This window comes from Sorex araneus, chromosome X (genome assembly GCF_027595985.1).
Source record: "Sorex araneus isolate mSorAra2 chromosome X, mSorAra2.pri, whole genome shotgun sequence".
In the NCBI taxonomy this organism is placed as follows: Eukaryota; Metazoa; Chordata; class Mammalia; order Eulipotyphla; family Soricidae; genus Sorex; species Sorex araneus.
Genome location: NC_073313.1, coordinates 367,872,825 through 367,897,202, shown reverse-complemented (window position 1 = coordinate 367,897,202; position 24,378 = coordinate 367,872,825). Strand labels below are relative to the sequence as shown.

At 54.2% G+C, this 24,378-nt stretch overlaps 1 protein-coding gene across 1 annotated transcript in view; it reads right to left on the bottom strand.

Moving 5' to 3' along the window:
- LTBP1 (latent transforming growth factor beta binding protein 1) overlaps positions 1 to 24,378 on the bottom strand; it is a 259,047-nt gene that overhangs the window by 12,628 nt on the left and 222,041 nt on the right. The window contains exons 25-29 of the mRNA XM_055120644.1: positions 14,674 to 14,799; positions 11,175 to 11,318; positions 5,947 to 6,117; positions 4,549 to 4,635; positions 263 to 391 (exon numbers count right to left, since the gene is read on the bottom strand). Of these exons, the coding sequence (XP_054976619.1) occupies positions 263 to 391; positions 4,549 to 4,635; positions 5,947 to 6,117; positions 11,175 to 11,318; positions 14,674 to 14,799 (657 nt within the window). The remainder of the gene's footprint in view (positions 1 to 262; positions 392 to 4,548; positions 4,636 to 5,946; positions 6,118 to 11,174; positions 11,319 to 14,673; positions 14,800 to 24,378) is intronic.

Below are 24,378 nucleotides of genomic sequence, written 5' to 3'. Positions count from 1 at the left end.
CGGCACTCAGGAATTACTCCTGGTGGTGCTTCAGGGACCCTGTGGGTTGGCGGGGATCGAACCCGGGTCGGCCGTGTGCAAGACAAAGGCCCTACCCTGCTGGACTATGGCTCTGGCCCCAGCTTTGAAAATATCACTTGAGAAGATGCATAGAGCGTGCCTAGGTATTTTCAGCACCATGATTCAGGGTCAAGGAAACGGGCTCTCTCCGAGCACGCCCATTCTGCCTCCACACGCTCGGGGCACCCCAGGTCACACCTACCGAAGCACTGCAGCTGCACCGGGTCATAGTAGGTCCCCTGCTTGCAGTAGCACTCGTAGCCCGGCTGCGTGTTCAGGCAGAAGCCGTTTTTACAGATCTCCTGTCCGAAGAGGAGGCATTCGTTTGCGTCTGTGGGGAAAACGGAGAAGCAGAAAAAAGAAGTTGGCTTTGAAAAAAAAATAGAGCTCGCCGCGTTTCTTTCCCTTCAAAAAAGAGAAATGAACCACCATGAGATGTAGAGACACAAAGTGGCCCGTGACCGAGTCTCAGTCATACGATGTCCCAAGACCTGTCTCGTCACCAAGCACATCCCTCCCGCCAGCCGCCTCCCCAGCGTCCCTCCGGCCTCCTCCCCCACCCCGCCCTACGGCCTGGCTCTACCGCACTTTTCTTCTCTGTCTCTGTCTCTGTCTCTGTCTCTCTCCCTCCCTCCCTCCCTCTCTCTCTCTCTCCCTCCCTCCCTCTCTCTCTCTCCCTCCCTCCCTTTCTCTCTCCCTCCCTCCCTCTCTCTCTCTCCTTCTCTCTCTCTCTCTCTGCCTCCCCCACCCCGCCCTACGGCCTGACTCTTCTCTGTCTCTCTCTCCCTCCCTCCCTCTCTCTCTCTCCTTCTCTCTCTCTCTGCCTCCCCACCCTGCCGTACAGCCTGACTCTATGGCAGACATTTTTCCTCTCTCTCTCTCTCTCTCTCCTTCTCTGTCTCTCTCTCTCTCTCTCTCTCTCACTTTTAGGCACTGTGGTTGCAATACTGTGACTGAAAGGGTATCATGCATATCACTTTCCCTCCTTTCAGCACTCGGTTTGCGTCCGGAGCGAGTCCCTGAATAATTATAAGAAAACGTACTATCTAGTTGACATATATTTCTGTTCGATGCTATCGTCAGAGACAGAAAAAAAATTGCCTTCAATTAAAATCATTATATATTCTTGGTCTTTGGAAACACAGCCAAGACCATCCAAGGAATGAGTTAATGGAGCTGAACAGGGACTGGAGCAATAGCACCGTGGGTAGGGCGTTTGCCTTGCACGTGGTCGACCCGGGTTCGATTCCCAGCATCCCATATGGTCCCCTGAGCACCGCCAGGAGTGATTTCTGAGTGCAAAACCAGGAGTAACCCCCGTGCATCGCCGGGTGTGACCCTCCCCGAGAAAAGTAGGGCTAAATAACTGGACAATGCCTAAAACATAATAAAGAGCAATACTCCAAGGCCATGGAATCAATTTGCACCTGTGCACCCCGGAGACTTAAAGACACAGCAGCAGTCGCCTCTGAGGGTGGGCTGTCAGGGGCGCAAACGCCCAGAGCCTCCTTCGGGGGTACGTTTGTGGGGCCAAGGGGAGCTGCTCTGAAAAGCTTCTTTGTATTCGCTGAAACACCGTATGGATTTCGTAGGCTCGAGAGCACACACCTGTGAGAAGCAGCCCTTTCTGGAAGCGTCTGCCATGGCCTATGAACCAGATGCAACCGAGAGAGAGCTGAGAGAGAGCCTGGCGCGGCCACGGCACGCGTCCTCGGAGACCACGGCCGGTGCCCGGGGGGCTCGGGGCCTCCTCAGAGACCACGGCCGGTGCCCGAGGGACTCCTGGCCTCCTCAGAGACCACGGCCGGTGCCCGGGGGGCTCGGGGCCTCTCCTCAGAGACCACGGCCAGTGCCCGAGGGGCTCGGGGCCTCCTCAGAGACCACGGCCAGTGCCCGAGGGACTCCTGGCCTCCTCAGAGACCACGGCCAGTGCCCGAGGGACTCCTGGCCTCCTCAGAGACCATGGTCAGTGCCCGAGGGACTCGGGGCCTCCTCAGAGACCACGGCCGGTACCCGAGGGGCTCGGGGCTGAGCTGTGCGGAACCCCGAGAGCGCGGCGTCTCCACGGTGGGTTGAAGCGGGGACGAGGCGACGGCCTTACGGGACGGCCTGAGGCGGGCAGAGCCCCGGAGAGGACCCAGCAGACTGCAAAGAGCGTCCGCCTGCTGCGTCAGGCCACCGCGCTGCCACTTTAGAGCGCCCCACTGACTGACGCGCCCCGAGGAGGGTTGCTCCAAGGCCCCAGGCTCACCCCCCACCCCTGCATGGCCCTGCTGGCCGAGGGAAACGGAATAATTCTTATGGAAAAGGGGATGATGAAGGGGCCGGGACAAAAGTACAGCAGGTAGGGTGTTTGCCTCGCACAGAGCCGGCCCAGGTTCGATGCTTGGCATCCCATACGGTCCCCCCAGCACCTACAGGAATAATTCCTGAGTGCAGAGCCAGGAGTGACCCCTGAGCATCACCAGGTGTGACCCCAAAAGCCAAATAATAAATTAAATAAGTAGCACTGTCGTCCCGTTGTTCATCGATTTGCTTGAGCAGGCACCAGTAACGTCTCCATTGTGAGGCTTGTTGTTACTGTTTTTGGCATATCAAATACTCCACGGGGAGCTTGCCAGGCTCTGCTGTGTGGGCGGGATACTCTCGGTAGCTTTTGGGGCTCTCTGAGAGGGACGAGGAATTGAACGTGGGTCAGCCATGTGCAAGGCAAACGCCCTACCCGCTGTGCTACCTCTCCAGTCCCCTGTGCTATCGCTCCAGTAAGAAAAGGGGAGAATTTTAAGGTGAAATCTGAGCTCCGTTCAATATGACCTAATATTTTTATACCCGCTGCAATAAGATCTAGTATACCTCTAAACTGAAAATACTATAGCACATCACAAAACCTTCACATTGTCCAGCTCCTGAATTATACCAAATTATCAAAGCAGCAGTTTTACAAAAATGAAAGGACAATAAAATGGCCTCAGCCTGTTTTTCAGCCTCTGAGCAGTTTTCAATATCAGACTTAATAGGAAATGTAATTAATCCATTTCCTAAATAAAGGGTGTTAGTATTGCTATCACAGAAATATCAAAATTGAGTGGCGCATGAGACCAATTCAGACAAGTGGTTTGAATGCCACCCAGACAAAAAGCTGCATATTTATTTTATGATCAAAGACCCCCACACTTCATAGAATCCATACAATTCTCCTTTCTCCATTTCCAGCCTTTGCTATGGATATATCCCTCAGTAAAAGACCCCACAATCAGAACGTGAGTGACAGCACAGCAGGGAGGGCCTCTGCCTGGCACGCGGCCAGCCCTGGCAGGTTCAATCCCTGGCATCCCATATCCCATGTGGTACCCCGGCCCTGCCAAGAGTGATCCCTGAGTCTCTCGACAAAAGTAAGTCTTGATCGAGTCACGGAATTTTCACTTACAGATGGATGGACATGGAGAGGGCCATGCCCAGTGAAGTGAGTCGGAAGGAGAGGGACAGACCCAGAAGGACTGCACGCGTTGGTCGGGTATAAAAAAGGCTTAATATGAGACCAATATCCAAGGACAGTAGAGACAAGGGCCAGCAGGATTCGTCCATGGTTGGAAGCCTGCGTCAAGTGCTGGGGGAGAGGGCAGTGGGGCAGAGAAGGGACCACTGTGACAAAGGTAGCTGGAAATGATCACTCGGGAGAGGGACTGCGTGCTGAATGAAAGCAGGTAAAGGAACAAACACGGTAAACTCTCAGTATCTGCGCTGGACATCATAATGCCCAAAAGGAGGGCGGGAGGGGGACAGGGGGAGGGAAGGGGAGAGGGAGAGAGAGAGAGAGAGAGAGAGAGAGAGAGAGAGAGAGAGAGAGAGAGAGAGAGAGGGAAGGTGACAGTGACAGGCTGGGGGTGGGCTGGCAAGACAGAACTGCGGACATTGGTGGTGGGAAATGTTCACTGGTGGAGGGATGGGGGTTGGGACACTGTATGACTAAAACCCGATCAGGATCAGCTTTGTAACTGTATCCCCCACAGTGATTCAACACACACACACACACACACACACACACACACACACACACACACACACACACGTATATAAGAATAAGTCTTGAGCACTGCTGGTGTCTCACCTCCCCAAACTAAACAAACAAAACAGCAGCAGATGCCCAGCTAGAGTTGGAGCAGTTAACTTAAAAACGCCAGAATCCCGGCTCTGTGGGCTGTGACGGGCTCCTAGGAACCTTCTGGAATCGGCCGGCGTGTGTGAAGTGCGGGTGAAAGGCAGGATTCTGCGTGGCGCATGCTGGTGTGTGGGGTCTCGCCTTCACTCCCGGCTGAGGGACAGAGAAGGTGACCGCCGACGGCCACCCCAGCTGACGGGCCGGGTTTCCAGGCCAGGACCAGGGCTCCTGGGGCCCTTCCCGGAAGGGTCGGGGCGCGGGCATCAGTCTGCAGCTCATCGGCCCCCACCCCCGCCCCAGTGTGTGGCCCCAGCGGGCGAGACTCTCACCTTTGTAGCTCTCGCCCCCGATGTCGTACACAGAGTCTCCGGAAGGAACGAAGCCTTTCCCTCTGGGACACATCTCGGAGAACTCCACTGGCCGGGGGGACAACGGGAAGAGACAGTTGAAAGACTGACAATTCCTGGCGGAGTCTGAGCTCAGCTGAGCTTCCTCAAGGCCGTGGCCCCGGGAACGAGGGGCCCGGGCTCCGGCGAGAGGACAGGCAGCGCCTGGAGCAGAGCCAATGCCCCGGCCTCACTGACTCGAGAGTCTCAGCTCACGGACTTCTGCCCCTTAAGGGTTTAGTTAGAATACGAGCGAGGGCCGGAGAGGCAGCCGAGAGGGAGATGGAGCCCCCACGGGTGTGAGCTCCGATTCAATCCTGACACAAAACAGACGCGCACACACACATAGTCATACACACACTCAGACACACAGACACACAGACATACAGACACACAGACATACAGACACACACAGACACATGCAGAAAAACATACACACAGATGCATACAGACACAGAAACATACAGACACACACATACACATGATGCAGACACACACAAACATACAGATGCAGACACACACAGATACACCAAGGCACACACACACAAACACATGCAGACACACCAATACACACAGACGCAGACACACACACATACACAAATGCGGACATACACACAGATACACAGATACACAGACACAGATGCGCAGACACACACAGACGCACACACAGACACACAGTCACACAGGCATACACAAAAGATACATACACACAGACACATACACACAGATGTACGCAGACACACATACACAGGCACACACAGACACACACGCAGACACAAACACATACACACAGACACACACATACACACAGATGCATAAACATACATCCTTCAGCTCTAGTTCTAGCAATGTATTACTAGCACACACACACACACACACACAAAGACTGGTTTTAACTAAAAAAAAAAAAAAAAAAAAAGGATTAAAACAGAATTACCTGAAGGCCAGAGCAGCAATACAAGGGATTGTTAGCCTTGACCTGAGTTGATCCCCGGCACCCGTGTGGCCTCGTGTGCCCGCCAGGAGTGCTCCCGAGTGCAGAGCCAGGAGGAACTCTTGAGCACCCTGGGTGTGGCCCCCACACCAAAACGAAACCAAAAAACCAAAAACACCCACCCAACCAAAAAAGACCCAAACCGAATTGTTTTCTGCCAGAGCCGCTGGTGCGGCTGTTCAACCACACAACACACAACCACACAACCACACAACAACCACAGCAGCGTCCCACCCAGCGGGGCTGAGGGCGACAGGCCCCCTAAGCCCAGCTCCGGCTGCCCCCGCTGCTGTGGGCGGGGTCCCGGCGGAGCCCTCCCTCGGGCGGCCCCGGGCGCGGCCCCTTACCTGTGCCCACCACGGGGCAGGGGAAGATCTCGCAGTTGTCGCCCCAGCCGGCGCCCGAGGTGCAGCAGCACTCCTGCTTGGTGACGTTAGGGGCCAGCACGTTGTCGCAGAGGCTGGCATCGTTCAGGTTGTAGTAGCACTCCTTCTTCTCCTCCCGGGGCTGGTCCACGCCTGGGCGGGGGGGGGGGTCCGGGAAGGGACGCACCTGAGGCCGAGGCCCGGACAGCAACGGGCACAGCTACTGCCCACTCGCTCTCGTGTCCAGGGACGACGGGGCGGGGACGGGGAGGACGCTGGCCTTGCGAGCATCCCCCTGGGTTCGGTCCCTGGCCCCCGGTACGGTCCCCCACACCCAGCCAGGACGGGTCCCTGGGGGCAGCGCCAGGAGGAGGCCCTGGGCCCCGCGGGTGTGGCCCCCAGACGAAGCCAAGCCAACACAGGGCACGAATCCCGAGTCTGGGTGGATTTCTCATGCGACAGGACAGCGGGACTCTGTCGGAATCACTTCCTGTGCACTAACCAATGGGCTGAAGGTGGCAGAAGTGGCCGTGAGTAGAATCTCTGCATCTGCGCAGGGTGTGTGTGTGTCTGTGTGTCTGTGTGTGTGTCTGTGTGTGTGTATGCATCTCTGTGTATGGGTGTATCTGCATGTGTGTGTCTCTGTGTATCTCTGTGTGTGTGTCTCTGTGTGTCTATGTGCATATGTGTGTGTGTATGCATCTCTGTGTATGGGTGTATCTGCATGTGTGTGTCTCTGTGTGTATCTCTGTGTGTGTGTCTGTGTGTGTCTATGTGCATGTGTGTGTGTCTGCGTGTTTGTGTCTCTATGTGAGTGCCTATGTGTATGTGTGTATGTGTGTCTGTGTTGCTCCTGCCAAACCCAGGGGTCGCTTCATAGCTCTAACACTGATGAAAATCAACGCACACTTTCCCCACTGGTAAGGGAGCCCTGCGGCCACGTGGCCATTTAACGCGCAGGTAAGCTGAGTCAAGCGGGGCCCCAGTCCTTTCTCAGCGGAGAAAGGCAGGAGGGGGAAGCCAGGAGGCTGCAGCGGGAACCGGGCGTTGGTGAAAGGCCTCATTGCTGAAACTCTCGCCAGGAAGACTGGCCGAGTCTCCAGAGTGAATGAAGAGGTGAGGGCAATGAGACTCAGGATGAGGTTTCAGGGCCGATTTCTAAGCCTTGGCCCAATGTGTGGAGCGCAAAACCTTCCAGAAGACCGGGGCGACCCTCCGTGCCAAGACAAAGCGAAACAAGGACGGCGGAAGGAGAATGGCAGGATCCACTCACAGACAGCACGCCAAAACCAACCGTTCTTGATTTTCTTATTCGCATAGGTCAAAATCAGACAGGAGTCACTAGTTGCTCCTTAGTGACTTCTTTTTTTTTTTTTTTTTTTGCTTTTCAGGTCACACCCGGTGATGCTCAGGGGTTACTCCTGGCTCTGCACTCAGGAATTACTCCTGGCGGTGCTCAGGGGACCACATGGGATGCTGGGAATTGAACCCGGGTTGACTCCGTGCAAGGCAAATGCCCTGCCCGCTGTGCTATTGCTCCAGCCCCTCCTTAGTGACTTCTTTCCTGATCACTCTATTTGCCAGTTCTTAAAGCTTTGTTGAAATAAGCAATAAAAAGCAAACTTGTTATGTGCCAAAGGGGGCAGGTTGCGTTGGGAGGGAAACTGGGGACAAAATCTGTGGAGGGAAGGTCCCCCTGGCAGGTGTTGGGACACGAAATGCTTGAAACCACTGTATCTTGAACAACTTTGGAAATCACGGTGTTTTTCATAAAAACCAATGATGAAATCATTTAGTCTTATTGGCTGCGAAGTCAGTGATTAGGCTTATGCTTATTATTTTTTTTTTTAAATCAGCATTTTGTGAGGCGTCTCAGAAAGCAACCACATCCCTACGGAGGCTGCGGAGTGTAAGTTGTGATGGTTAGTTTTAATTTACACAATTCTCAAGTAAGCAGCCGAGACTGGCCGTCCCAACTGTTTGGACGGACCCTGAGAGACCATTTTCGTTAGATTCTCTCTTTCCAGATCTTCCCAAGAGAACTCGGGGGCCAGGGGAAAGCATTTGCCGATGAGGGTAAGACTTTGAAGTGGATCTCTGCTTTCCCTCTCCAAACTGGCAGATAATCACACGAGTGGGGAAGTATAATGGATCCTTTCCACAACAGTTCTCGACCTATTTACTTTGGCCCGGTCAGGCTGGCTGGGGAACTCTATGAATGCACAGCAAATGTGTTTTTGCAGTGTATGTTTATGATGTTTTATTGCCCTTTCTTCCTGCCGATGGCATTAAAACCAAGAAAAGCAGCAAACAAAAAGCTTTTTTTTTTTTTTTTTTTAAGGAGGAGAGGAGTTTGGGGCCACAGTCAACGAGGAAGGAACTTGGGCTATTCCTGGCTCTGTCCTCTGGCAGTGCTCGCTGGGCCACAGGCAGTGTGGGGGATCAAACTGGGGCGGCTGCACGCAGGGCCGGTGCCTCACCCCGGTGACATCTTTCCATCCCACATATAAACTCTTGATGTGTGGATCCCTCTCAGGAGAGAGAGGATCCGTGTGAAAGAGACCTCGCACTCCGGACTCTTGCTGATTCTCTAATTTGTCCCTCACTCTGTGTGCTAACAGTTCTGATCGCTACCAAACCCATCCCGGGCCTCACAGAGAGTCACTTCACGGCCCGTCCCCGCCATCCGTGGGTCCACGGTCCGGGTACTGCTCCCAACCGTCTGCGCCCGCAGAAGCCGGTAGGAAAGGCCGAGATCAACCAGGGCAGCCGTACAACTGAGACCAGCTGCTCGAGGTCACAGTGTGCACCCAAGAGGGGCCCCTGCAGTTGTCTGTTTCCTTGTGAGTCCCAGTGTGTATCACAACATGGACTGACACATGTCAGGGCACCCCCCAGAAAGGCAGCTCACAGGTCAAAAGTAAACACAGGAGGCTGGAGCACAGCACAGCGGGTAGGGCAGCATTTGCCTTGCACGCAACCGACACGGGTTCGATTCCCAGCATCCCATAGGGTCCCCGAGCACTACCAGGCGTGATTCCTGAGTGCAGAGCCAGGAGTAACCCCTGTGCATCGCCGGGTGTGACCCAAAAAGCAAAAAAAAAAAATAAAAAAAAAATAATGGTAAACAGGGGCTTCGGGCTAAGGTTCACACTGAGCGCTGAAACCCAATTCCAGGGCCGTCCCCGGGTCCCCTGGGAGGAAATTCCGGGGCTCCAGGGCCCGGCCCTCGCCACCCTCTCCCAGTTCACGCAGGGGCCGTGTGCATCACTGCTGTTCTCCCGTCAATGCAGCAGAAAGGGGGGTGCGCCAGGCCGTCTGTCGGAAGGGGGCGGGGTCTCCTTGGCAGGAAGAGCCCACAACGGCCGGTCCGGGGAGCCCACGACTCCCCTAGCCCCCGGCTTTCAACAGCGGAAGTCCCAGGCCATCTTCCACGGGGAAATCCGGCCTGGACTTCTTCAGGAATCTGTGTCTGAGGTCGCGGTAGCTGGGGGAGGGTCCCGGGGCAAGGGAACCTCAGGCCATCCACCCCACGGCTTGCGAGCCCGTGTTCTCTGCCTCTGGGGCTCTACGGCGAAGGTCAGCCATGAAGAAGCGAAGACTTCGCCTCAGGCAAGCTCTTTCCATTCGTATTTCGATTTGTATTTGTATTACAAGTTTGACTTAATACCTGGGTACAGGCAACAAATTTGTGCATTTATTTCTCTCTAGGCCGAGAGCGATAGCGCAGCAGGTAGGGCGTTCGCCTTGCACGCTGCCAATCTGGGTTCGATTCCTTCATCCCTCTTGGAGAGCTCAGCAAGCTACCAAGAGTATCCTGCCCGCATGGCAGAGCCTGGCAAGCTACCCGTGGTGTATGCCAGAAACAGTCACAAGTCTCACAATGGAGGCGTTCCTGGTGCCCACTCCAGCAAATCAATGAACAACGGGACAGTGCTACAGTGCTACACTTCTCTCTGGGGCCACAGCCAGCGTTTGTGTCGGACATGGGGCGGACGCTGGGGCCTAGGTCTTGTGCACGCCGGACACTTGAGTCACATCCCGGTAGTGCCCGGGGGCCCCGGGGGTCTCCCCAGCCACACTTGATCCAGTGGTGTGGACTGTTCACTGCGTAGAGGTGGGGGTGCCTGACGGTCCAAAGATGGAGCTGGGGGTGCAGCTCCCCGCTGCAGTGCTTTAAGACATCCCTAGTTTGTGTATCTGGATAACCAGGACCCCGAAGAGATGTCCAGTGTACGGGGGCGGAGGGGGGGTCGTCTTTTTCTTCCAGTATCAAGAGGATAAAGAGGCTCATACACACAGCCCCAGGCCTTCCCTGGAGTGGGGTGTTGAACCATTGCTTCATGGCGGGGAGCGTTGTCTTCACTTTCTAAATACTGTGACCAGTTCTTTCACTTTTTTTCCCCCACTGAAGTTCAGTGAGAAGAGCCTGGCAAGCTCCCCGTGGCGTATTCGACATGCCAAATACAGTAACAGTAACAGGTCTCATTCCCCTGACCCTGAAAAGAGCCTCCGATCATTGGGAAAGACGAGTAAGGAGAGGCTGCTAAAATCTCAGGGCTGGGACAAATGGAGACGTTACTGGCGCCCAGTAATGTTGAAGTTCAGTGTCGCCCAGCCACTGGGCTAGAGAGTAGAATTCAAGGGCCCGAGGAAGCTGTGGCCCGGGACCCTGGCGTGCCAGGCCATACCCTGCAGTGCTCGGGGGCGGAGAGGTGCCAGGGGCGGGGTGAGGCTGCACGGGAACTGCACCTGGAAACCTGCTCGCTGCCGCTCTCGTGGGAACTGCAGGGCCAAGGTCGGCGTTGTTCCCAAGGCAGCGTCGGGAACTGGGAGCTGCCCTTTGGTTGGCACCAGCAACTCTCCCCTCAGAAACCAGAGAGCCCGTGGGCTCGGGGCCAGAGGACAGCGGGCAGGGCACTGGGCTTGCATGCAGCTGCCCCGGGTTCGAAACCCGGCATCCCGAATGGTCCCCTGAGCTGCCAGCAGTGATTCCCGAGTGCTGAGCTGAGGAAGCCCTGAGCATCACCAGGTGTGGCCTCCAGACCAACCAACAGAACAACCCCCCCGGCTCCCCCCGAGAAAAATCACCCCCCCAAAACAAAAGAAGCCCCGCTGCTCCCCTAGATCCTGTACGACAGAGCAAGCAGAGCGTCCCAGGAGAGTGAAAGCAGACCTTTGATGCAGGACACCCCACGGGCGAGACCTACCTTCGGGCACAGGCGGGCGGCACTGTCCGGTCATCGGGCTGTACTCCTGCTGCTCGTGGGGGCACACGCACAGGAAGGAGCCCTCCACGTTCTCGCAGGTGGCCTCGCCACACACGCCGCTCAGCAGCTCGCACTCGTTCACATCTGCGAGGGGACGCGGGGACGTCAGCGGGCGCCCACGGCTCTGCCTGTGGCCGGGGGGCCTGGCCCCTCCACCGGGCGCTGCAGGCCAGGCTGCACTTTGATGAAGGGACCCCCAGCCCCCCACACACCCCGCCCTCCGTGACCACAGACGTTTCCCCTCCGTGTCTGAGGAAGCCCTGGAAGGGGACATGGGCCTCCCGGGTCCCTTCTGATAAGTGCGTTTGGTCTTTCTGGCTGCCACCATCATAAAAATCTGGAGGAGTCCCAACATTTATTCTAAAAGGGGGAAAAAAGGTAAACGTGTGAAGAGAGTTCTGTATCTCTAGCTGTACCAATGTCCTGCAGGTGACCCCGGGAGTCTGGGCAGCAGCAGCTGGAGCTGGGGGAGGACCCTAAAGCGGCCGGGGGGGCTCGGAGCTCTCGCCAGACCGTCCCGAAGCCGCCGGAACTGGGAGTGCCCACCCGGGCCTCTCCTGCGCGGGGGCCCCTCTGGAGGGCTCCGTGTTCGGGGACGGGGCCTCAGCCGGCACTCGGCCAGGGGTCGGCCTTCGTGCGAGGGGCCGGCTTCCCGGGGCACGCCGGGCGCCGTTCCTGCCCCCGTGCGTCCCTGCACGCGTGCACCCTCGCCTTCTGCACACTCCGGGGTGGGGGGTAGGTGTGAGCTGGCGGTGTGGGCGGGGTGCCCCGTCCCACCTGACGGCCCCAGTTCATTGGGCAAAGTCAATTTTGGCGTCTTGGGGTGAGAGCCCCCGTGGGTCCCACTGCGCTCGGGACTTGGGTGGGCAGGAACCCACCGAGCGGGGTCTCGCGGGTAAGGGGAGGCAGAGAACGGGCCTCGCGTCCACCAGGAAAGGCGGCCGGCGACACCGGTGCCGGTTCGTCTCGGCCGAGCTCTGACCTGTGCCCGCGGGAACTCGCCCCTTCCCGGGCCGTGGCGTCTCCCTCCACGCCACACCCCTTCCGCCAGACGCCCACCCGGCGGCCGGGCCGGGAGACAGCGCTGCGCCCGGCAGCCCCTCCCGCCTTGGCGCGCCTGCCGGTGGCAGGGGAGGAGCCGGAGGCCACAGACAGCCCACGGCACGCGGGAGCAGGCGGTGAGGCGTGGCGGCGGGTTAGGGCGGGTGGGCACGAGCCGTGTGGGGGTCCGGGACAAGAGCCCGGGCAGCGGAGGCAGCTCTCGGCGCCCACTCAGCCGGCAGGACCCAGCGGACAGTGAGGGCGGCCAGTGCTCGGGACGGTGCTCGGTGCTCGGTGCTCGTTAATACTGGAGAGAGGGAAGCGAGGGGCCCGGGGCAGCACCGTGGTGACGCAGTGACGGCTCAGCGCGAAGCCCTGCTCCCCACAGGGCCTCGGGCAGCGTGGCACGGCCAGGCGTGTCTGTGGGTGCCGGGTGCCCCCAGCCCGGCAGGCGACTCCGAGGGGCGCCGTGCGGGCACCGGCACTCAGAGCTCGAGAGCGGACAGGTCCAAGTCCCGCGGCACAGCAGACACGAGGCCGCGAGTGGGCGAATAAAGCTGCAGGGTTGCGCGCATGTGCGTGTGTGTGTGTGCGCGCGCGCGTGGGCATGTATAAAGCAAACGGCAGGATTTTTTGTGTGTGCGTACATGAGTCTGAATTGTCTACTTCAAAACTAGCTACTTGAAATTTGGCCTTTCCATTAAGTGTGTGTGTGTGTGTGTGTGTGTGTATGTCTCTGTGCGTGTGTATATGAAGCAAACTTCAGGATTTTATGTGTGTGTGTACACGAGTTTGAGGTGTCTACTTTAAAACTAACTACTTGAAATTTGGTCTTTCCATTGAGAGAGAGAGAGAGAGAGAGTGTGTGTGTGTGTGTGTGTGTGTGTGTGTTTCTGTGTATCTGTGAGTGTGTGTATGAAGCAAACTTCAGGATTTTACGTGTGTATACACAAGTCTGAATGTCTACCACAAAACGAGCTGTTTAGAATTTGGTCTTCCCATGGTGTGTGTGTGTGTGTGTGTGTGCGTGTGTGTTATGTCTCTGTGTATCTGTGAGTGTGTATATGAAGCAAACTTCAGGATTTTATGTGTGTGTGTACACGAGTTTGAGTTGTCTACTTTAAAACTAACTATTTGAAATTTGGTCTTTCCATTGAGTGTGTGTGTGTGTGTGTGTGTGTGTGTGTTTCTGTGTATCTGTGAGTGTGTGTATGAAGCAAACTTCAGGATTTTACGTGTGTATACACAAGTCTGAATGTCTACCACAAAACGAGCTGTTTGGAATTTGGTCTTCCCATGGTGTGTGTGTGTGTGTGTGTGTGTGTGTGTGTGTGTGTGTGTGTGTGTGTGTGTGTGTTTAAGAGAGCGGGGAGGAGAGTCGGAACCCCCGTTCCCTGGCGTTCCTGCCGAGGCGGGAGCGAGCACACCCCGAAGCTGTCCCCAGCAGTTGTAGGCACGCCCAGAGGTTTCCGCTCAGGAAGCGGCAGAAGGGCCCGTCACCTGCGAGTGAGCAAGGGAGCCAGGTGGGGACGTGGCTGAGCTGGCACCTGCCTTGTGCCACCATGAAGACAAGCGGGGGACGGAGAAGGAGGGGGTGTCAGCACGGGGGGCCGACGCGAGCCACACAGCTGCACAGTCCTGCGGGCAAGCAACCAACCAGGAGGCTTGATGCGGTGCTGGGCGGGAAGGGGCAGGGCGGGCAAGAAGGGCGGGGGGTCCCGCGTCCAGCACCTCCTGCCCCCAGCAGCAGCCTGTGACTCCCTGACCCTTCTGAAGGCCTTTCTGTGTCGCTGTGAGACCCAGGCCGGGCTGGGAGAGACCCCGAGGAAGGTCTGGGCTACACTGTGGCCCGGGTCGGGGTTATGTGTGGCCCCGTGGGGCGTTTTCTGTCCTGGGCCGGTGGGTTGGGACCGTTCCTGCCGGCCCCCCCCAGCGCCAGCTGTCCCGAGGGCCCAGAGCGACTCGGGCCTCTCGGAGGGTCTGGTGTCCACCCCACTGCCCGGGTGGCAGACGTGTCTCCCGGAGGGGCCTGAGTTTCCCCCTCTCGGGTGGGCTGGACACGGGATGGAAAGGCTCCACCCGTGGCCGGGCCGTCTCCCGGGGCGGATCCCTGGGGGTCCTGCAGTGCCCCAATGGCGTCCGCCCCCGCTCCGCTGCCCCCGCCAGGGCGAGTGCGGTGGAGACAGAACGCTCTACCACACGCTTTACCAGACGTTTCCTGGGCAGGAGGGGCTGCAGCCGCCCGCGTGCTGAGGCTCTCCACAGCAGTGCTCCTCGCACCGGGCTGCAGTTCCTGGGGGGGGGGGCTGCGGCCCGAGCAGGAGCCTCCCTCGCCACGGGAGGGCCGGGACGAGAAGCGTCTGGCCGTGCTCAGGGTGGCCAGGGGAAGGTCACTCACCCACACACCCCTGCCCCTCCGGGGGCGCCTGAAAGCCTTGGTAACAGAGGCAGCGGAAGGAGCCGGCTGTATTGTCACAAAAGCCGTGCCTGTCACAAATAGTGTTGTTTACACATTCATCAATATCTGCAAAAGAGACATTTCTCGTCAGCGCGGGACAGACCCCCAGAGACCCTGGCGGCCGGGCGGGCCCCGCGTGCGCGTGCACACGGACAGAGTGCGCCTCAGGGGCGTTTCGTGTGGAAGGAAGGGCCCAGTGGGGCTGGAGAGGTGGGACAGCGGGTGGGACGCTGCTTGCACTCGGCTGACCCAGAGTGACCGCAGCGTCATACCAGGTCCCCTGGGCCGCGCCAGGAGAGGTCCCTGAGCACCCCCTGGAGTGGGCCCCACCCCGAGCCAAGCGGCTTGACGGACACGCGATGCTGGGTTCCGGGAGAAAACGCTTGCTCTCAGGAAACGTGCTCACACGGAAATGAGGGTGACAATGACCACGGGCAGTACTGCCTGAAAGTTTCGACTCTTTCGTTCTTGGCGGGAAGGGGTTGGTCCTACGGGGGGAATCTGTGAGGAGGGTTCACTGGCGGTGGGGGGGCTTCTCTGAGGGAGGCAAAAGCAGAGGTGGGCCTTGTCTGAGCCGTGTCACTCCCAGGGACGGATAATCCAGATGCGTCTCAAGGGCATTTTCATGAAGGGGAGATGTTGGGGGGTGAGGGGGGCACGAAGGCGGAAGATGGGAGAGAAGCGTGGGTGGGAAGAAAGAGAAACAATACCAACACGAATGCAATTAATAACAGCATTGCACGCTCCGAGAATTACCGTAATGATTAAGCAAAATGACGTGCATACGGTATTTAGAACATTGCTTGGCATGTGACCCAGGGAGCATCCAACACACGTCAACAACTATTGCTACTATAATTACTAGTACACAACCACTCTCCCCTGCCACCAATACTACCACAAGCACCACCGCCACCATAAATGCCACTTCTGTTTCAGTGACCATGACGGTTTAAAGTCCATTACGGTACAGCATCAACTACTACGATTATAACAACTACGCTGTAACGATCACCACGGCACAAAGACTGTCAGGCCACATTCCCTCTCTCTCTCTCTTCTCTCTCCCCCCCACTCTCTCTCTCTCTCACTTTCTCTCTCTCCCTTCCTCCCTCCCCCTCTCTCTCTCCCTCTTTCTCTCTCTCCATCCCTCTCCCTCTCTCTCTCCTCCCTCTCTCTCTCCCTATTTCTCTCTCTTCCTCTCTCTCTCCCTCCTTCTCTCTCTCCCTCCCTCTCCCTCTCTTTCTCTCTCTCCCTCACTCTCTCTCTCTCTCCTTAATGACCAACCAATTCACTTGCTGTCGCTTTATCCCCACGAGAAAAGCCCCCAGAGACAGACACGCCCCCCACCCTCCCCGCCCCGTCCCTGGCCCCTGAGTCTGCTCACAGGTCCTCCCTCAACTCTTGTTCCATCCGGGACAGCATGTCACCGTGGTTCTGCCCTTGGTCACTCTGGGTGGGGTGGACGTCTGCCCGGACTCACCCCCCGCCCCGTGACCTGCTCAGGCCTGCTGACCGCCCCGCCTCATCTCCCCAGACACCCCCCTTCAATTCCCACGGCCCCCGGGAGCAACCCGTCTCCCCCTCCTGCCTGGATGCTCCCCGCTTTTCACTCCTCCACTGCCTCTTACCCCGTCCAGCCAAGCGTGGCCAGCCTCGGACCCGGTTCACACGCCCCTGCAGAGGGCGCCTTTGACCTCAGCCCCCCCCACCTCTGTTGTCACCTCCTTACCACTCTGCTCTGCCCCTCCCCCCAGTGCCCCCCACAAAAGCCCATGAAATTATTTCGCGCTGTTTATGGTGATTTATTACGTCCATATTCCAGCACCAGTCCCACCAGCACTGCAACTTCCTGCCATCGTTATTCCCAATTTTCCCAAGCTCCCCTCGGGCCCGCCCGCCAGCAGGCCCTGAATAGTTTATTTTGCTTGTTGTAAGTATCACTGCAGCACTGTCATCCCGTTGCTCATCGATTTGCTGGAGTGGGCACCAGTAACGTCTCCATGGTGAGACTTGTTGTTACTGTCTTTGGCATATTGACTATGCCACGGGGAGCTTGCCAGGCCCTGCCGTGTGGGCGAGATACTCTCGGTAGCTTGCCGGGCTCTCCGAGAGGGGCAGAAGAATCGAACCCAGGTCGGCTGTGTGCAAGGCAAACGCCCTAGCCGCTAGGCTATCGCGACAGCCCTGTTATAAGTAATTCACTAGACATGATTTTTCAAAAAATTGTAGAGTTTGAGATGTCGTGCAGCAGGAACTCAAAAATTTTGAATGGGATAATTTAGCTGGAGTTGGATCTTAACTGGCGTGTGACTCTGGGTCCCCTGGGCGACCCCGCCTGTCGAGTGACCCCAAATGCTGATGCTTCTCAGGGCTCCGCTCTCTTTCCATTCCCCGGTCTCTTCTGAGGACTCTGCCATCCAAATGCCATCTTCACGTGGGGCTCCCGAGACTCCTCGGGGTCCGGCAGCTGGATCCCAGCTGTTCCAGCTTCCGCCCAAGGCAGCAAGGTGAGTGCCACGGGCCACTCCGACTTTAGGAAGGATGCCCTCGTCGGAACTAATGGAAAGTTCCAAACCCAGCGGCGAGGACCACCAGACACTAACTTGCTGAACCCAGAACCAGGGATCCAACCTCCGTTTTCCTGCCCCTGGGTTTGGTCAACACTGTGCTCTCCTTCCAGACCTGGTTTCATCTCCCAGAATGTCTCTGGAGTCCTTCATTTCTCCCCACGGCACAGCCAGGAGTCTAGCCTGACTCCTGTCTCGGGTACCACTTCCCAAGCAGCGTGATAGAAAACATTAGGGACTGGAGAGCCAGGACAGGGCTTAAGGCACCTGCCTGGTGTGCATCTACCTGATTCTTGGAACACGGCCAGGAGTCAACTCTGAGCACTGGGTCCCTGGGCAGGACCCAAGTGCACACCCCCCCCACACCAGATAAATAACAACAGAGTCACTGAGTAAAATCAACCCGAACTCTCGACTCGTGGAAAGGAACGAAACCATGTTCCGTGGCACTAGGGGGCTGGGGGTGGGGAGCCCACCCCGGCAAATGACATCACTCGCTCCAGGCACTCTGATAGTCAAGTGTGGGAAAACAACACGACGTTAGGGATGATGAAATCGAGTCTCAAAAGCAACGGCTGGCCGGAAAGCCGTCGGTCCGAGCCAATTACACTGAGAACGTGTTTCAAACGCTTGACATTTCCCAGAGACGCCGCTCATTCTGTCTCTGACACCGTGGCCCCTCGTCCCCCCCGGCCTCCCTCTAAGTGCAGGGCGTGACCCTTTCCATTCCTCGGATGTGCCAAGTCTTGCCCGGCTCTGACTCCTCTTACCACAGCCTGAGCCAAGACTCACCCCTGCTCAGCCCCTGGGTCCCTCGGCCCCTCGAGGCCAGCTCCGGGGAAGCGTCCTGTGAACCCACGTTTTCCCTCTGTCAACCCTCCACCCCTTGATTCTCTGTTTGAGCTAATGTAATGGTCCGCCGTGCCGGGCTAGTTTTGGAGAATGCGTTCATCTTTCTGCTTCACGCCGCTCCAGGAAGGCAGAAACCACGTCCACTTCGCTCGTGGCCACACGGCCACGGTCTAGAACAAAGTCTGACTCACGACGGGCTGGCAGTGGGGGCACGTGTGGCTTCCACCGCCTGGCGCTCGCCCCCTCACCCACCTCTTCCCCTGGCGCGTCTCGTGTCTGCCACACGCGTGAGCGCAGCTGTGTCCACGATGGCCTGAGGTCCACGCCGTCCTCCACAACCTGGGGCACCGGTCCTGCCTGGACCCCCTCTGACGGGCAGCCTGCGGCTCCCATTTTCCACGGAAACGCTTTTTATTGGCCCTCCAAGCTTGTCAAAGCTCGGCTGCGGGCTTCTGGAAGTGATTAGGATCATTTCAACCCGTTTTGGAAAAAAAGTATTTACTCGCACAGCTCTTCCAAACCCTCCCTCCCACTGAGCGCTCCGGAGGCCTTAAAAAAGATGGCACAGCTTGTCCTCGTCAGACTTCCCGGGCTGGGGGCCGGGGGCCACGGCAGAGGGGAGAGAGAGGTTTGGAAGCAGGGGCTGGCCCGCGGCCGCCAGGGGAAGCTGGCCGTCGTCCGTCTCGGCCAAGAGCAACAGACAAAAGCCACGGGCGGATGGCTGAAGAGGAGTCTACACTACAGGAATCTGTGTCTGAGCGTTTGAAAGGCAAACATACAACAGAGATACTAAAAGGATTGGCCAGAAAATGTTTGTGCATTGTTATCTCCCAGAAGGATGGAAACAGTAGCACTGTCATCCCTTTGCTCATCGATTTGCTCGAGCAGGCACCAGTAACGTCTCCATTGTGAGACTTGTTGGGACCGTTTTTGGCATATCGGATACGCCACGGGGAGCTTGCCAGGCTCTGCCGCGCGGCATGGAAACAGTAAATACAAAAAAAGATCATAAGGTGAAAACATTGATAGAAATAGATACACTTGATCACAGCAGAACAGAGAAGAGTCTAAGTAACGAGAAAAAGATCCCCTTGAACAAGTTCAAAGGTAATGAAAGAATAGGGAACTCTTTGGAAAATACTGATAAGTGATTAATCTTCACCCATATCAAGCGATGGAAAGCAATAAGCATCAAAGTTCTAGCTCTAAAGTACATTTCACAGAAGAGGAGAGATTTAAAAGAAACTAAACTCATGACTAGTAAATAGAAATTTAAATGAGCTATTACTTTCCCCCCTTATCAAGTAAATAAAGAAAGCTATGTATGTGTGTTGTGTCTAGAGAAAAACATTAGATCAAGAATGACAGCTTAACCATGCATATGTAAGGTGCTAAGAAAGACCCTTTGATCTTGGAATTCACTGTATCACTGTCATAGCATGGCTCACAGATTTGCTCGAATGGGCACCAGTAACGTCTCCATTGTGAGACTTGTTGTTACTGTTTTTGTCATATCGAATACGCCACGGGGAGCTTGCCAGACTCTCCGAGAGGGGTGAAGGAATCAAATCCAGGTTGGCCGTGGCCGTGTGCAAGGCAAACGCCCTACCCACTGTGCTATCGCTCAAGCCCTTTGGAATTAAACACTGAAAAATACAGTCTGAGGCTCATGATCATCGGGAAAAAACATGTTTCTGTACAAGAGACCAGGGAACAGTTTATGTCAACAATTGGGAAATAAGAATGAAAAAGCTTTGTATGACTCCAGTTGAATCCTTTTATCATGGGATTTAGATCATACCAGGAAAATATAAATCATGTAGTGCCAAGGAAAAAAAGAGCAAAAAATATATGATCTCATTTTGTTACAGCATCCAAATACTAAAAAGTATAAAATGAAGCCAAATATTACTAGTTGTTATCCCTGACATCTGGAAACAAATGAATATGTGCTATTCTTAAAATCAGAGTGACTGTATATTTGCAATAAACAAGTTGAAGAGAATGAAGATAAAATGATTTGATTATGTATTCAAAATGTACAACACCTTCATGAACTAAAAATGTGAATGAGAATACAGTCAAAGAGAATGGACATCCATAAATATTTTAAACCTACCACAAGACTTGCAACATTTAAAAAATTTCCTCCAGTTTTCAATGAAGAAAATATGGAATAGCTTTACTTTAAAAATAGACTGTTAGGGCTGGAGCGACAGCATAGCAGGGAGGGCGTTTGCCTTGCATGCCCTTGCACAGGTTCAATTCCCAGCATCCCATATGGCCCCCCTGAGCACTGCCAGGAGTAATTCCTGAGTGCAGAGCCAGGAGTAACCCCTGTGCATTGCTGTGTGTGACTCAAAAAACAAAAGAAATTCAATTCAATTCAATTAAAATAGAGTGCTATACTAGAAATCTCACAAACAGGGCAAATATTGGTGTTAATTTCTAATTAATAGTGTAAACATTTTAATAAGTAGAACATTATCAAGTCTCAATAATTGTAACTGCAATGGAAAATAAGCAAACAAAATAATCAAATCCTCCAAATATACACCAAATAAAAAAATCCTTTAAAATACTATTTAATGTATTCAAGTTTAGTGAGGTTCTTTAGTTATACTAAAATGTATTTGTTTAGTTTAAAATACTCTAAACACGTGCTCCAAAAGAAAAACATTTGAACATTAATTCAGAGTTTTGGTTTAATGAAAAAATAAAAATACCTTGAACCCAACCCCTTCCTCAAATGCAAATGATAAATTGCCACATATGTTTTTTTAATTAAAAATGAACTTTTCTACTTTTTATGGACAAATATTGTATATAACTTCACTCTCTGTTGTGTGGAAATAAATCTTATGCTACTTTCATACCCCAAAACTTAATTTCAAGAGGTACCAAACCAGTGCCCTTCTATGTTATATACCTCTCCCCTCCCAGGAGGACGGTGAAACTTTTAATTATTGATTTTCATAACAATGATGCGTCAATATAAATCTTCTAACAAAATTTTGGGTCTTCTGGTAAGTTCCTGGATTTCTATAGTTAGTTTTAAACTGAGGTCTGAGGAGTTATCAGCTACTGTTCTTTAAAGAGTCTTCTGCTCCATTCCTTCTTTCTCTTTCCCCCACCACCCTCCTGGTATTCCGATTATCTGATGTTTATTTTCCAGCAGAATCTAATAATTCTCCAACGGTTTCTTCATTTCTCCTAAATTTTACTTATCTGTTCTCTTCCAGGAATCATCACTGGAATTTCTACCTTCATGTCGCTGACTCTTTGTTTCTGCAAGATCAAGCCCGATTTCCGTGCTTTCCATGGAAAATTTTCCCCTCATTGTTTTTCACATCCAGCATCTTTGTCCCTTTTTTCCTGCTTCTGCCTCTGCAGTGAGGGCTCTTTCTGCTCTCACATCTCCTCCTTCGTTGCTACTTTGTTCTAAGATGGAATGCAATCGGTGCATCTCATGGATTTTCTTCATAATATCTAATTTAAAAGTCATTGCCTGATATAGAATCCATTTCTGGCCTTAAGATTCATAAAAGTTTGTATGACTCATTCATCTAAACCTTACATTTCTCCCCTTTGTTTTGTAGAAGGCATTTCTGTAGGTCTAGATTTGGAAGTTGTTTATCAGAATCAAGAGTCTGTCACATAGGGAGAATGCCCTATGCATATTATTATTTTTTTAATTTTTTATTTATTTTTTTGCTTTTTGGGCCACATCTGGCGATGCCCAGGGGTGACTCCTGGCTCTGCACTCAAGAATTACTCCTGGCGGTGCTCAGGGAACCATATGGGATGCTGGGAATTGAACCTGGGTCGGCCATGTGCAAGGCAAACACCCTACCCGCTGTGCTATCGCTCCAGCCCCGACCTATGCATATTTTTTTCACCACATGGTTTATAACAGTTACCAATATAGTGATGAACCAATTGGACAAATATTTAGAGGAAAAGTAAGTCTTAGCCTTTTATTTTCTTACCTCAGAAAACAGTACTCAGGGGAACTTGCAGTGCCAGGAGGCAAACCCAGCCAGGCTCTCAGCTAGTATGTAAGCTGTACTGCTTCCTGGATGCTGTTTTCAATTTTTAAAAAATGGTCTACAAAAGCTGGCATGATAGTACGTTGGGTAGGGCACCTGTCTTACATGTGACCAACCCAGGTTCGAGCCCTGGCACCACTCACGGTCCCGTCAGGAAAACCAGGTGTGATTCCTGAGCACAGAGCCAGGACAGTCTCGAGCACAGCTGCATGCGGCCCCGAAATCCAAAAATACAGTAAAAGCAAGTAAATCGGAATACAAGGAAAAAACAAGAGAATTCATATAATGAAACAGGTGTTTCAGAATGATTTTTTAATTGACATTCCTTCACGACCCATTGCAACTCAAGGGAAATCTTTAAAACTGGGTCCCGCGCGCCTTCCGCCCAGAGATGACCCGGAGCCGCGGCACGAGAAACAGACCCTCCGCGCCTATTGACTGTGATCCTGAGGTCTCCTAACCCATTTTGGCACCAGAGCGGATGCTTGCAGCCATGCATTTTGACTGTGAACTGAGCTAAAATATTAGAAACCCAAAACCGCGCGGCCGCTATTGCGGCCGCGCTGACTTAAAGTCTTCACTCTTAGCAATGAAGAGAAATTATTAGATGATGCCTATTCAGCAGGCCTGATTGTTGGGGAAAATTTCCAATCAATAATAGTGAGTTCTGTATGGAAATATGGAATGTACTCAATATATAGAGAGAATAATGGGAATATCATTAGCTACTTAGATGGGGGTAGGGTGGGAGGGGGGTGTATTGGGGTTCTTGGTGGTGGAACGGGTGCACTGGTGAAGGGATGGTGGATTAATCAGTATTTGACTGTGACTTAAACCTGAAAGCTTGGTATTTTTTTTTTTCACGGTGGTTCAATAAAATATTTCTTAAAAAAAAAAAAAACTGGGTCCCACACATGCTACTATTGATCATCTTGTAGAAGATAAAATGTACCATAAACTGGATTTTTCTTACGATTACAATAGGACTGGAGCGATAGTACAGTGGGTAGGGCGTTTGCCTTGCACAGTCGACCTGGATTCGATCCTCCACCCTTCTCGGAGAGCCCGGCAAGCTACCGAGAGGATCCCGCCCGCACGGCAGAGCCTGGCAAGCTCACCGTGGCGTATTCGATATGCCAAAAACAGTTAACAACAAGTCTCACAATGGAGACGTGACTGGTCCTCGCTCGAGTGAATCGATGAACAACGGGACGACGGTGTGACCATGCTACAACAGTGTTGCTATGGAAGCAAGCAGCTAAGGTTCAAAGGAAAAGTCATACTACAAAGCCCTGAGGTCTGCCCCATCCAGCGCTTCAGATGCTCCTCGGGTTCTGCTCCCTTTCCAGAAATATGCCCCCCCTTAGCCCAGGGATGGGCTGCCACGGACTCAACGTGCCCTTCCCTAAGTTTACAAAGAAAGAGAAAGGGAAGGACGGGTCCTAAGCCCTGCGATTCTGCCCCGAGTTCTCGCCAGCCAGCTCCTGCGGACAGGCAGGTGGGCGGAGTCTGCGAAGGACGACTGTCCATCACTCCCGCTCACGTCCAGGCTGTGGCGGGCGCGAACGGCGTCAAGGTAGAGAAACAGCTTCAGAGAAAGCCGGGGAGAGCATTTTGGCTCACACCCACGACACCCCGCGGGCAGGTTCTTCCAGTGAATGGCAGGAAAATGGGGAGCAGTCTTGGTCTCGGCTTTCCCCCGGAAGGGAGCCCCAAGTGTGGGGCTGGGAGACAGAGGGAACTGTGGCAGCTACTGATGCCTGCGACACCCCCCAGCCCAGAACAGGGACCCCTGGACGGGGGTGGCGCCCAGGGGGCTATGGGGGGAGGTCCCCGAAGTGCCAGATATTTGCTGACACAGGTGAAAACCTCCACATTCAAAGGCTAAACCCCTAAACAGAAGCCTCCACGGCGGATAGGGAAAAATTCTCAATTAGGCTGCAAAGCGGCTTGAGTGCAATATGACCTAAGATAGGTTTTAGGGTTTTTTTTTAAAAATAAATTCATAAAAACAAAACCAGGAGGCACAATTAGTCATCCAACCTTCATCTGAGAAAAAAGCAAAAGAACACGTGTATGTCCACACTGAGAAAGCCCTCTCCTTCCTCCTCCTGCTCTCTCTACACAGCCAGATTCTACGAAAGCTAGAAAAAGGGAGAAGGTGAGTTTGAATT